At 37.0% G+C, this 14962-nt stretch overlaps 1 protein-coding gene and 1 non-coding gene across 2 annotated transcripts; both read left to right on the forward strand.

Annotated features, from left to right (window-relative positions):
- The first annotated feature begins 390 nt into the window (after positions 1–390).
- On the forward strand, positions 391–497 carry LOC131608416 (small nucleolar RNA R71). The gene has a single exon (XR_009285678.1). It is a non-coding gene; the product is annotated as a small nucleolar RNA R71 (small nucleolar RNA).
- Positions 498–5127: 4630 nt separating this feature from the next.
- Positions 5128–5805, forward strand: LOC131604612 (uncharacterized). The gene has a single exon (XM_058877042.1). The coding sequence runs from the start codon at positions 5128–5130 to the stop codon at positions 5803–5805; it is 678 nt and encodes a 225-aa protein (XP_058733025.1).
- Positions 5806–14962: the final 9157 nt, after the last annotated feature.

Here is a 14962-nt window from a genome sequence, read left to right on the forward strand (position 1 = left end):
TAGTTAACTTGGTTTGAGCTAGATTCGTTCAAAAGGTTACAGCCATCAGTTTGATGTCCTCGAGTTCCACAGAGTTCGCACTCCGATTGGATTGCTGCCAATGTGGTAGGGTTATGAGACATGTTCTCAACTCTCAAGGCCAGGGCGTCCATCTTGGCATTCATCATGTCCATGCAACTTATCTCATGCTTTCCTCTATGGCTTTCCTTTTTCTCTACTTTCGCTCGTTCTATTCCCCACTGGGCGTGGTTTTAGGCCATGTCCTCTATCAGGGCACAAGCGTCAGGGTAAGGTTTGTTCATCAATGCTCCGCCAGCGGCAGCGTCTATAGACATCTTTGTGTTGTAATGGAGTCCATTATAGAAGGTATTTATGATTAACCATTGCTCCAGGCCATGGTGCAGACAAGCTCTCAAAAGTTCTATATATCTTTCCCAGGCATCAAAAAGTGATTCGCCTTGGTTTTGAGTGAAACTAGTGATCAGGTTCCTAAGGACAGCGGTCTTACTCAGTGGGAAATATCTGGCAAGAAATGCTCTCCTAAGGTCTTCCCAAATCGTTATTGAGTTGGCTGGAAGGGCGTGTAACCAGTCATGGGCTTTACCTCTAAGGGAAAAAGGAAACAATCTTAAGCGGATGGCTTCGGGTGTGGCTCCATTTGCCTTAAGGGTGTCAGCCAACTAGATAAATACCTTTAGATGTTGATTCAGGTTCTCGGTAGCGAGACCAGCGAATTGGTTTTGTTGTACTAGTTGTAATAGTGAGGGCTTATGTTCGAAATTGTTGGTTGTTATAGCGGGGTTTACTATACTAGAACTAGGCTCCTCATTAGATGGTTGAGCAAACTCTTTAAGCGGTCTTTGGTTACGGTCTTCGGCCATAGCTTTCCTTAACTTAAGGATAAACAGACGTGCTCGGGCGTAACGTTCGGGTTCAACTAAAGGGTTTACTAGGTTAGCGGTGCTACGATTTCTACGCATCTACCGGCTAGAATAGCCTTAGTCTAAATGGGATAGCAATAGGGTACGAAATTTGACAAAGTTGGTCCCTGGCAACGGCGCCAAAAACTTGATGGGTTGTTTACGTATAACCTAAACATAGAACTGCAAGTGCACAGCCTATCAAAGTAATATATATAAGATTATCGAACCACAGAGACCAATCGTCAATCTATCAACTCTATTGCTAAGGTGCTTATCTAAGGTGAACAAGAATATTGATGTGAGTGCAGTTCAACAAAGTAAGTAAGTGAAGTAAGTAACAGTTTAAGCAACAGGTTGGAATGTAAATCATGAAATCAGACTATGGTCCAGTCATGCATAAATGAATCACTTATAGGGCAGTATTTTCTATATGTAGCAAAGAATCAATTTAACGGGAACTTGTAGCTTTTGCCTACTAAGAACCGAGTTTACTCTTTAAATTAAATTCCTTTATTGTCACATATAAAGGGTGCCTTCCGCGTTAAAGAGGTAAACCTATTTTTAAGAAATTGATAGTTTTAACTTAACAAAAAAGTAATTTTGACATGGAAAGATTAACTTAAAGAGACTTTCGGCTTTTGACCAAGAGTCAGATTTCAAACCTACAAACGCATCCGAAAATAGTTTCAAAATCGTTAATGATTCCTATTTGACCAACCAAACTACTTTCTCTCTTTTTGTTTGGTTAAATATTAATCAAGTCGTATCATTAGTATGGATGGCTTTTGACTTAAGTTAAAAGCAAAACATCCCAAGAGTGTTCTCACTAGCATGATAATTGGAACACGATCATGATGACAATCATTACATCCAAACCTTTATAATTTAGCCAGACATAATAAGTGCGAGTCTATAACACATGTAGACTATGATAAGAGCGAGTAAGTAAAAGGGTGCGAGTCTATAAAACGTGTAGACTATGGTAAGAGCATTTAAAGTCTATAAAACATATAGACTATGGTAAGAGCAATTATAAATAAAGAAATGCAATTAAATTGAACCTGCTCCAAGAGGAGGCTTTCATTCAGGTATAAGTTGCGGAAATGTAAAAGTGGTATGATGAACTTCAACCAAAGTGCTCCAAGACTCGATTACAACTCAATCTACACTGTAATAATTCCCCGATGTGAAGAGATTATTACTTTACAGAAACTGATAGTATATGGCTTAAGATTGTACTAAGCTTGAATAAAACTACAAAATGAAAAACGAAATCTATTTATAGAGGATTCTGGAGGTGCGTAAAGACAGGAGTGCCCCTCAACTCCTTCTAGCGGGAAGAGGTTTGTGAAGGCCGCAGGCGCGGCAGCCTCACCGCGGGCGCGGTGTGTGCAAACGGAGGAGATCGTGGGAACGTGGAAGTTGGTCCCTTGGTGAAGTGGGCCACGTCATAGCGTCCCCTATAGCCAGCGCGGTGCTGGACGCCATAAGTGCAAATCTTCTTGAAAAACCCTATTTTCTTGGCGTTTTGGCTCGTTTCTTCACCGAAGGCTCTGAAAGGTCAAGAATCCTGAAAACAGAAGAAATAGAAGCATAATACAGGAAAATGATAATAAAAACTAAGGAAAACATGTGATATTCGAGTCAAAAACATAGTGCAATTCAGTGCGATCATGGGTTCAAGCCCTAGTGGCCACACCCCTTTATTTTTTTTATCACTCTTTTTTAGCTTTTTCACTCAACTTCAAAAAATCATAACAAATTTAAAAATGTGTATTTTTGAGTGTGTCTTTTTTCTACGTGTCATTTAACTTTTCTATTTTTATGTCACCATTTAAAATCACAAAAAGATTTATTTTACCATCATTTTAAAATTAATCAAAAAACAAGTCTTTTTATATTAAAAAATCAACAAAAATATGTTTCTTTTTGAATATTTTTCTAAGGTGACTTAGTATATTTTTGTAAATACTTGTTTAGGGTTAGGTTAGAATGTCATTGACTTATCTATGTACCCTTAGACCAATTCTCTTAAAGAATTTCGTATTTAACAATTAAAAATTAATTAGGTTTAGGTGTATGTTTCAGAACCCTAACTTCTAAAACCCTAATTTGAAAATCCCTAGTTCAAAAAACCTTAGGTTTTAAACCCTAACCAAAAAATTTGCAACATGTTGATCTTTGTTTATCCATGTTTATGTGTGCTTTTACATACTTGTTGATTTTAATACATGCTTTGTACTTAAATTATAAACCTTGTCTTGTACATATACTTGTTGATTTTATGTCCATGTGATTTGTACTTATTGCTATATTTTGTTTATCTAACTAATCATCCATCATTCATACATGATTTGAATCCAAGGGTTTAGATACATTCATATCTTGCTTGTTAACACTCACTTGTTTGTTCTTGTACATACATGAGGTATTTATTGTTAATTGTTTAAGTTTGATGTTTTATCCAAAGGATGGGAATGATATTGACTAAATTGTCAAGGTACTTAAATTCTTTTCCAAACTCTTTTACTTTTGTGGTTTTGTTAAAGCTTAGCCAAAACCCTTTTGTTTTGAAACCTTGGTATTAAGAATAGAATTATTCCCGGTGAAATTATTCTTGATCCAGTGATCTTGTTTTTAAACCATGGTGTTAAGAGATGAATTATTCCCGATGAAACTTCTCTTAACCCATTGACCTTGTATTTTAAAGCTTGGTCCTTCTTTGATTTGTTTTTAAAATTTGTTAAGTATTTTAAAGCTTAACCTTTTAAAACTTGTTAGGTATTTTAAAGCCTAGTTCCCTTTTCCAAAATTAATAAGTATTTTAAAGCTTAACCTTTTAAACTTATTAGGTATTTTAAAGCCTAATCTTCTTTTAAACTTGTGAAGTATTTTAAAGCTTAACCCTCTTTTAAAAACTTATGAGTATTTTAAAGCTCACACCCAAAAAGATTTTGGCCACTTTGGCCCCCTTTTCCTTTTAAAAAAAAAAAGAGGAACTACAGAAGCTCTGACTTTCCTATTGCACTTAAGAGGTATGTAGGTCTAAGATGCGATATCTTATCGAGCTCACTTTCAAAAACTTTTCTTCTCATCCCCACCCTCTATTTCAAACAAGTTTTTTTTTCACATAGGATTTTCACAAAAGAAAAAAGGTATTTATGAACAAAAGATAATAACACAAAAACAAAGAGGTTCCCATGGAGTACCATTGATACAAGGGATGCTTAAAACCTTCCCCTTGTATAACAAACCCTCAGAAGCCAGAACTCTGATAAGTTTATTAGTTTTGATTTTAAAAACTTATGTGGGTTTTATTCGCTCTTTCACCCATTCCTTTTTGGAAACAATAAAGAGCGGTGGTGACTCTGTTTAAAATGAGCTAAGTCTTCTCATGACTCTAGTCTCACCAATTTCACCGCTACAAAAAATGGCGACTCTACTAGGGATAATGATCAAACTATTGGTGTATCTTTAGAAGGGTTGACCCAATCTTTGTTTTATTATTATATTTTGTTATTTCATTTTTGCTTTTGTCCATAACCTTTTATTTTTGTCTTTTATTTTCCTATGTGTATACTTGTTATTTTATTGGGTTGTATTGGGAAGGGGAGTCATGCCCCTTGTGGTGAGACAAATCCTAACCCGGATTTAGAATGTACACTTATTATAGGAGACTGGTATAGTCATTTTGATCTCGAGGGAGTAGTCCCAAAGAAGTCAATTTGAGATCCATCGCTCAGTGGAGGCCTCTTTAGAAGTAACTTTGTTGACCATGTAGTTGGGAATACATTGTTGCATTCAACTTGGCTGTAGAAGCTGGGGACCTAGAAACCCTTAACCAATCTTGGCCATTAAGATGTAGTATGGAAACTATGTCTGATTCATTTTCAGAATAGTTGTTACACGAGGCTACGCTCAGATGAGGTTCTCTTGGATTTTGTTCAAATGAGTATGTTGATACAGAGTTTACAATCTCCAAGTTGGGATGCTTGAGTTTGGGAAAAAATATAACCTTGATCTATAGGTACAAAATAAGCATAGTACACATCTTTGGGATGGGTAGACCTTTGGCTCCATGCTCGTGACTTTGAACCCTCAAGCCCATGTTTTTGCTATGTTTGCATTCATTCATCCATGCATCTAAAAACATAATATCTTTCAGGGAATTAAAAGAAACCTTTTGTTTTGTAAACATTATAGGATGGAACCTGAAAGAAGAAAAACCAAGAAATATACTTTCAAGAGTTTAGAGGTGGAAGAATTAAGAAATCTAGGATCTTTGATTGTTGATCAAGACAAGTTTTGTAGCAAGTATGGAAGATTATTGTATCTCCTCAGAACCAAGATGGAAGAAGGAATCCTCTCCATTTTGATTCAATTCTATGATTCATTGTATCATTGCTTCACCTTCCCTAATTATCAACTATTTCCTACCTTGGAAGAGTATTCAAGCATCATTGGGCTACCTATTACTGGAAGAGTTCCTTTCATTGGTTTAGAACAAGATCCCAAGCGTTGCGAAATTGCAAAGTCTACTCATTTGAGAAAGGGAGAAATTGAAAAGAACATGGTTACTAAAGGAGGATTACATGGATTACCTGCTGAGTTCTTAATTGAGAAAGCTCTCACCTTGTCACAAGAAAGAAAGGAAGAAGACTTTGAATCTATTTTTACCTTGTTGGTGTATGGATTGTTCTTGTTCCCTAACATTGAAAACTTTGTTGATATGAATGCCATCAAGATCTTTATGAAGAAAATTCTTGTTCCTACCTTACTTGGGGACACTTACAACTCTATTCATCTCAGAAATTCCTATGGGAAGGGAATGGTTTCCTGTTGTACTCCTTTTCTACAAGTGGTACATATCTCATATGCCTGACACCTCTGAATTTTGGAGCCAGAAAGAAGGATTGAAATGGTCACACAAGATCATGACTCTTACAAACGCTGAGATTGTTTGGACAAACAATGACTTCTGTAGAATGAAGACTTTAGACTGCTGTGGTGATTTCCCTAATGTGCCCCTCATTGGTACAAAATGAGCAATCAACTATAGCCCGTGTTAGCTCGTCGTCAATTTTGGTTCCCTATGGACAAAATACCAAGGAGCAATTTATTGGATGGGTTCTTTCTAGAAGAAAGAATTGAGAACAAAGAGTTTAGAGAATGGATTGCTAAGGCTTGGAATCCAAGCCATAGAAAAGAGATCAAAGATTGGAAGACCAAAGGGGATCCCTCTCCTGAGCCCTTTGATAGTTGGATCTCTGCCAGATCTGCTGAAATGAGAATGCCTAATCTTTCTGGAACATCTGCACCCCTAATTGAGGAGTATGTTCAACCCATTGTAGTTCCTTCAACAATTGAAAGTCTCCAAGAAGCTCTAAGAAAGATGAAGAAATCAAGAGACCATTGGAAGAAGAAGTTTGAGTATTTTGATGCTGAGTTGGGAATGTTGGAAGAATCCTATGAAGAAGTGCTGAAAGAAAAGAACGATCAACTATTCCTTCAAGACACTTGGCTCATAGCTAAGGATGCTACTATTGCCAAATATGAAAGAGAAAAGAAAAGGAAGCAAAAAGAAGAAGCTCTCCCTCGAAAAGAAGCTGCATGGAAGAGTATTGTTGAGAAGCTAGAAAAGGTCAAGCTGAAGAAGAAGAAGATTCAAGATGATATGGATACTTCTCACTAAGCTTTCATGATCACTCTTGGATTTTACTAGCTTTCTTTGTTTGTTTCTACCTTGTAACTCTTGAAAGTAGTTTATGACTTGGTTGTCCCTTGTCTCTTTGTATGATATCAAAAGAAAATGGTACTTCGATGACCCTCGATGACCCTTACATATACCAAGGATGCCTTGTCCCTTTATTATTAATGAATGAAATTTCTTTTTCATGTTACTACATAGTGTTTACATTTACAAAACTCTTAAATAAATCCTTTGAAAGATATTGTGATATATTTTGGAAAATTAATAAAAAGAGTCTTTTGCATTGCATGCATCATACCACATTCACATACACATCTGAGTCAGAGTCTTATTCATTCCTCTCTCTCTCTCTCCTCAGAGAGTCAAGATGACGCACCGGTATAATACTCGCACCAATCATCAAAGAATGGAAGACGATATATTTGATGATCCAGGGTGGCAAGAAGAAGTTGCTGTCCTACGCTCAGGTATCGAAAGATTAACTTTTATGGTTCAAGACTTGGTGGCTGCTTAGAATCAGCCACTAACCCAAGCTTAGACTATTGTGATCTCCGAGATAGAGACTACTCAGATTCCTGTAATTCCTGTGACGAATCCTACGACCACTAGACCATATGGGATAGATATGGACTTCCAATTGGCTGGACAACAGATTCCTGTTCCACAGACAACCATTCCTCAAGCTATTATGACTGCTGAAGGATAGAAAAACACTTAGAAAGGGGGGGTTTGAATAAGTGTAGCTTTAAAAACTTGACAGATAAAAATAAATTGCACAGTTATTTTTATCCTGGTTCGTTGTTAACTAAACTACTCCAGTCCACCCCCGCAGAGATGATTTACCTCAACTGAGGATTTAATCCACTAATCGCACGGATTACAATGGTTTTCCACTTAGTCAGCAACTAAGTCTTCCAGAGTCTTCTGATCACACACTGATCACTCCAGGAACAACTGCTTAGATACCCTCTAAGACTTTTCTAGAGTCTACTGATCAACACGATCACTCTAGTTACAACCTGCTTAGTTCACTCCTAAGACTTCCTAGAGTATTCTGATCAACACGATCACTCTAGTTACTTTACAACTTAATGTAATCAATCTAAGAGTATTACAAATGCTTCTTAAAAGCGATAATCACAACTGTGATATTTCTCTTAATCGTTTAAGCTTAATCTCACTAAAATATTACAACAGCAATGTAGTGAGCTTTGATGAAGATGAAGATTCTGAGTTTTGGATTTGAACAGAGTTTCAGCAAGTTAATTTGAATTATATTGTTCAGGATCGTTAACCTTGCTTCTCATCAGAACTTCATATTTATAGGCGTTGGAGAAGATGACCGTTGAATGCATTTAATGCTTTGCGTGTTCCGTACAACATCGCATTTAATGTTATACGCTTTTGTCAACTACCTCGAGCCTTGTTCACGCTGTGTCTACTGACGTAGCCTTTAATAGCTTTTAACGTTCCTTTTGTCAGTCAGCGTAGCTTGCCACTTGTACTTTCTTCTGATCTGATGTTTGTGAATACAGCGTTTGAATATCATCAGAGTCAAACAGCTTGGTGCATAGCATCTTCTGATCTTCTGACCTTGAAGTGCTTCTGAGCGTGATACCATCTTCTGAGCTTCAGTGCTTCTGATCTCTTGTTCTTCTGATGCTTCCATAGACCCATGTTCTGATTCTGCTTCGACCATCTTCTGATGTCTTGCCAGACCATGTTCTGATGTTGCATGCTGAACCCTTTGAGACAAAGCTTCTGAGCGCTGAATTATGCGTACTCTTTATATATATTTCCTGAAAAGGAAATTGCATTGGATTAGAGTACCATATAATCTTAAGCAAAATTCATATTATTGTTATCATCAAAACTAAGATAATTGATCAGAACAAATCTTGTTCTAACAATCTCCCCCTTTTTGATGATGACAAAAACATATATAAATGATATGAATTTGCGATCAGAAAGAATAGACGGCAAAAGACAAATTACACAGCTATAGCATAAGCATATGAATATGTCTCCCCCTGAGATTAACAATCTCCCCCTGAGATAAATAATCTCCCCCTGAAATAAATACTCGAAGAACTTTAATAAAAGACTTCCCTGATTATTTCGGTAGAGACGATCATATAAGCTTCTGTCTTTAGAGAATTCATAGCTTCTGACTTCTGCTTCCATAGGACAGCTTCAGAACTAGAATTTCCTTAGATCCCTAGAACACTCACAGCTTCTGATTCCTGCTTCCATCTAGGACAGCTTCAGAACTTGAATTTCTTTGATCTTCTGAACATTCACAGCTTCTGATTTCTGCTTCCATTCAGGACAGCTTCAGAACTTGAATTTCTTTGATCTTCTGAACATTCACAGCTTCTGATTTCTGCTTCCATTTAGGACAGCTTCAGAACTTGAGTTTTCTGGATCTTTAGAACATTCGCAGCCTCTGATTTCTGCTTCCCTCGGATAGCTTCAGAGCTTTGAATTTCTACCAACATCACTTCATGCTAGATTTGTATCAGAACATTGTTGAATGTACCAGAGCATCATCTGAGCATCTCTACATCCTGAAATGTTACAGAACAAAAACTAACCGACAAAAGTCAGCATGAACGAGTTAGATCATAAAATGTATGTTTGAACACATTATATGAATCAGAGCCATATAGGCTGAAATAATGTATCAGAGCAAATAATGTATCAGAGCCATAACATTATATGTATCAGAGCAAATAGAATTTTGTCAGAATAAATAGACAAATATAGATCAAATTCTATTATCAGTGCTTCTGATTCATTCTTTCTTGCTTCTGATATCTGAAGCTTGACAGCATTCAGCTTGCTTCAGTTTCCATGGTTTAGCTTCTTGTGTTTGCTTTGAAGATTCTCTTCACTTCTTTATACCTGCAAAACACTTAAACCATATAGAACTTGCAGTTCTTGTTAGTGAATGTGTGGGAGCTTTACCCAGCAACTGATAGATTAATCAAATCATTTATCATTTATCTTTCTCCCCCTTTTTGTCATAACATCAAAAAGAATATTTCAAAAGATTTAGATGCATAAAACAAAAAAAAACGCTGGAAAGTAAAAGCAAAGAAACTTTTTCATTGATAATCAAAAAAGGATTACAAGAAGATGTTTAACAAGCAGATGCAACAAGGAAAATAAAACTACTAAGACCAAATCCTAGGACCCTAGCTAAGACAACGTCTGTGCCAGCATGCCATGAAGGAGTGAAACGCCTCATTGACTGCTTCTTGGGCTTTCAGGCGAGGGATCAGGGAGACTTGGTCCTGATGCAGATCTTCCACCATCTTTACCAGAGACAACATTCTCAGCGGGTGAAGATGAAGAGATTTCTTCAGAAGAGATTAAGGGAGAGGAAAGGTTAGATGAAGAGGAAGCTGAGTCTTGAAGGTCGAAAGATGAGGAAGAAGATGGAGATGATGGAGGACTTTCACCAGGAGGATGAAACACACGTCTAGAATAGTTTCCAGACAACATTGCTTCGAAAGGATTCACCTTGAGAGGATCATAGGTGATTTTGATCTTTTTGGGTTTGGAAGGTGATGTTTCAACAGCTTTTCTTTTGTTGTTTTGATCATTTTCATTATTTCCTGGGCTTGATGAAGAGTTCATGATGGGTTTGCAGAAAAATGAACAGGTAGGGTTTGATATGGAAGAGAGAGAGAGAAAAAAAACTTGATGAGGAATGCAAAGAGATAGAGAAAGATGAGAGGGAAAGAGAAGAGTTTGAAGAGTATTTAAAAGAAATAAAATGAAACGAATGATGACTAGCATTTAATGTTACGTGACGTGAGGAGAGATAATAAAGACAAATGAGGTGACTAGCACAGTTACCTATGGTCGGCGTCCCTTCAACTGCACGCACGTTTATCCACGAATAGTAACGACAGGTTTACCTTCCCTAGATAAAAACGTAACAGCTGTTTTGCTTTAAAAGAGGTTCTGAATCAACTTAGACAATGAAACGTTAGTAATAACCGAATCATAATTTCTAAAAGATTTCAATCAGAACTTCTGATATATAAAAAATAATCCATTTTCATTTCAGAAGTTACTCATACATAAGAACTTCTCATCTTCTCATTCTGGGCATAAATCCATACTGATGTTCTTCAGAATGAACTTAAACCTATCTTCAGCCAGGGGTTTTGTAAAGATATCAGCCCATTGATGGTCTGTATCAACAAAGTTTAAAGATATAACACCCTTCTAAACATAGTCCCTTATGAAATGATGTTTAATCTCAATATGTTTAGCTTTTGAATGAAGAATAGGATTCTTAGATAAACATATAGCAGAAGTATTATCACAGAATATAGGAATGTTACTCTCAAATATCTGATAATCTTCTAACTGACTCTTCATCCAGAGCATCTGTGTACTACAACCAGCAGCAGCGACATATTCTGCTTCTGTTGTTGATAGAGCAATAGTTGCTTGCTTCTTGCTGTACCAGGAGATCAAATGACTTCCAAGAAATTGGCAACTTCTTGAAGTACTTTTTCTTTCAATTCTGTCTCCAGCATAGTCAGCATCGCAGAATCCTACTAAGTTGTATTCTTTAGATTTTCTGTAAACTAAGCCAACATTAGTAGTACCTTTCAGATACCTTAGAATTCTCTTAACAGCAGTTAAATGAGATTCTCTAGGATCTGATTGGAATCTAGCACACAAACAAACACTGAACAGAATGTCAGGTCTAGAAGCAGTCAGATATAGAAGAGATCCAATCATACCTCTGTATAACTTCTGATCTACCTTCTTACTTACCTCATCCTTACCTAGGATGCATGTTGGATGCATAGGAGTTTTGGCTTCTTTGCAGTCTAGAAGATTAAACTTCTTCAGAAGTTCCTTCACATACTTGGTTTGGTGAACATACGTTCCTTCTGATGTTTGATTTATTTGTATTCCAAGGAAATATTTGAGTTCTCCCATCATGCTCATTTCAAACTCAGCCTGCATAGACTCAGCAAACTCCTTTCCAAGTGTAGCATTAGATGTTCCAAAAATAATATCATCTACATATATTTGACAAATTAAAATATCCCTTTTAAAGGTTTTATAAAAGAGAGTAGTGTCCACTTTTCCTCTAGTGAAACCATTATCCAGAAGGAAAGAACTTAAGCGTTCATACCAAGCTCTGGGAGCCTGTTTCAATCCATACAATGATTTCTTAAGTTTAAAAACATGATTAGGAGACATAGAGTCTTCAAAACCAGGAGGTTGATGGACATAGACTTCTTCATCTATATAACCATTTAAGAAGGCACTCTTAACATCCATCTGATAAAGAGTGATGTTATGTTGAGTGGCAAAAGAAATTAATAGACGAATAGATTCTAACCTGGCCACTGGTGCAAAGGTTTCTGTGTAGTCAATCCCTTCTTGCTGACTATAACCCTGAGCCACCAGTCTGGCTTTGTTCCTTACCACTTCACCTTTCTCACTGAGCTTGTTTCTGAAGACCCATTTTGTACCAATTATATTGAATCCATCTGGTCTAGGAACAAGATCCCAAACATCATTCCTTGTAAACTGATTTAATTCTTCTTGCATAGCAATTATCCAGTCTGGATCTTCTAGAGCATGATCAACAGAAGTTGGCTCGATCAAAGATACAAGACCTAATTGACAATCTGCATTGTTCTTAAGGAATGCTCTTGTTCTGATTGGATCATCCTTCTTTCCAAGAATGACATCTTCTGAATGACCAGAGATGAGTCTGGATGATCTTCTGACAGATGGTTCTTCAGAAATACTTAGATCCTCCAGAGAAGCTGATACTTGATCTTCAGATTCTTTGCTTCTGAGAAGCTCTGCTTCTGATGCGTTGCTTCTTGGCTCAACAACTTCTGATATATCAATATCACAATCTGCAAAATTATCAAACTGCTTTGGTTTTTCAGAACCAAGCTTATCATCAAACCTGATATTGATTGATTCTTCTACAATCAATGTTTCAGTATTGTATACTCTGTAGCCTTTTGAGCGTTCAGAATATCCAAGAAGGAAACATTTTTGTGCTTTGGAATCAAACTTACCAAGATGATCTTTAGTGTTCAGAATAAAGCATACACATCCAAAAGGATGGAAATATGAAATGTTGGGCTTTCTATTCTTCCACAATTCATAGGGAGTCTTATTTAGAATAGGTCTGATAGAGATTCTATTCTGAATATAGCATGCAGTGTTTATTGCTTCTGCCCAGAAATGCTTAGCCATATTGGTTTCATTGATCATGGTTCTGGCCATTTCTTGCAGAGTCCTATTCTTTCGTTCTACAACCCCATTTTGCTGTGGAGTTCTAGGACAAGAGAAATCATGGGCAATACCATTTTCTTTGAAGAACTCTTCAAAGGATCTGTTCTCAAATTCACCACCATGATCACTTCTAACCTTTATGATTTTACACTCTTTTTCAGATTGAATCTGAATGCAGAAATCAAAGAACACTGAATGAGTCTCATCCTTGTGTTTCAAGAATTTTACCCATGTCCAGCGGTTATAATCATCTACGATGACTAATCCATATTTCTTCCCTCTGACAGATGCTGTTTTGACTGGGCCAAACAGATCAATGTGCAAGAGTTCTAATGGCCTTGAGGTAGAAACAACATTCTTGGACTTGAATGCAGGTTTGGAGAACTTGCCCTTCTGACATGCTTCACAAAGAGCATCTGATTTGAATTTCAGATTAGGGAGTCCTCTGACCAGATTCAGTTTGTTAATCTGAGAAATCTTTCTCAAACTAGCATGACCTAATCTTCTGTGCCAGACCCACTGCTCTTCAGAAACAGACATAAGACAAGTCACCTTCTGACTCATAAGATCTTGCAGATCTGTCTTATAAATGTTGTTCTTCCTCTTGCCTGTAAATAGGATTGAGCCATCCTTCTGATTTACAGCCTTGCAAGACTCTTGATTAAAGATTATATCATAACCATTGTCACTCAATTGACTGATAGATAAGAGGTTATGTGTTAATCCTTCCACAAGAAGTACATTAGAAATGGAAGGAGAGTTACCAGACTTTATAGTTCCAGAGCCAATTATCTTGCCCTTCTGATCTCCTCCAAACTTGACTTCTCCTCCAGACTTAAACACCAGGTCTTGGAACATAGACCTTCTTCCTGTCATGTGTCGCGAGCATCCAGAGTCCAGGTACCATGACATGTTGTGCTTTGTCCTTTTTGCAGTCAAGGATATCTGCAATAGGAATAATCTTATCCTTAGGTACCCACATTTTCTTGGGTCCTTTCTTGTTAGATTTTCTCAAGTTCTGATTGAACTTGGGTTTAACATTGTAAGCAATAGGAGGAACAGCATGATAATTTTTAATGTGAGTTTCATGATATTTCCTAGGTTGTGTCACATGCTTTTTGGTGTGTGTTATGTGAAAGCTTTGAGCATGTGAAGTGTGCCTAATATCATGGGAGTGGCCATACTTGAACTGATCATACAATGGCTTGTATGTGATTTTCATTTCATCAACAGGTTCAAGTTTGTGTGGGGTTTCACCCTCAAAACCAATGCCGACTCTTTTGTTTCCAGACACAGCATATATCATAGAAGCTAGCTGACTTCTGCCAATACTTCTAGATAAGAACTTCCTGAAACTTAAATCATATTCTTTCAGAATATGGTTTAGACTAGGAGTGGATTTTTCTGAATCAGAAGGAGATCCAACATTATTGGATAATTTTAAAAGTTTTTCTTTTAATTCAGAATTCTCCAACTCAAGCTTCTTTGTTTCAAATTCAAATAGCTTTTTCAGCTTTTTGTATTTTAGACTAATCTGAGACTTGAGTTCCAGAAGTTCAGTTAGACCGGAAACTAACTCATCTCTAGTAAGTTCAGAAAATACCTCTTCAGAATCTGATTCTGATGTAGATTCTGATCCGTCATCTTCTGTCGCCATCAGCGCACAGTTAGCCTGCTCATCTTCAGAGTCTGAATCATCTTCTGACTCATCCCAGGTTGCCATAAGACTTTTCTTCTTATGAAACTTCTTCTTGGGATTTTCCTTCTGAAGATTTGGACATTCATTCTTGTAGTGTCCAGGCTCATTGCATTCATAGCACATGACCTTCTTCTTGTCAAATCTTCTATCATCAGAAGATTCTCCACGTTCAAATTTCTTTGAACTTCTGAAGCCTCTGAACTTCCTTTGCTTGGTCTTCCAGAGTTGATTTAGCCTTCTGGAGATCAGGGACAGTTCATCTTCTTCTTCAGATTCTGATTCTTCAGGATCTTCTTCTCTAGCCTGAAAAGCGTTAGTGCATTTCTTGATATTGGA

This window comes from Vicia villosa, linkage group LG5 (genome assembly GCF_029867415.1).
Source record: "Vicia villosa cultivar HV-30 ecotype Madison, WI linkage group LG5, Vvil1.0, whole genome shotgun sequence".
In the NCBI taxonomy this organism is placed as follows: domain Eukaryota; kingdom Viridiplantae; phylum Streptophyta; class Magnoliopsida; order Fabales; family Fabaceae; genus Vicia; species Vicia villosa.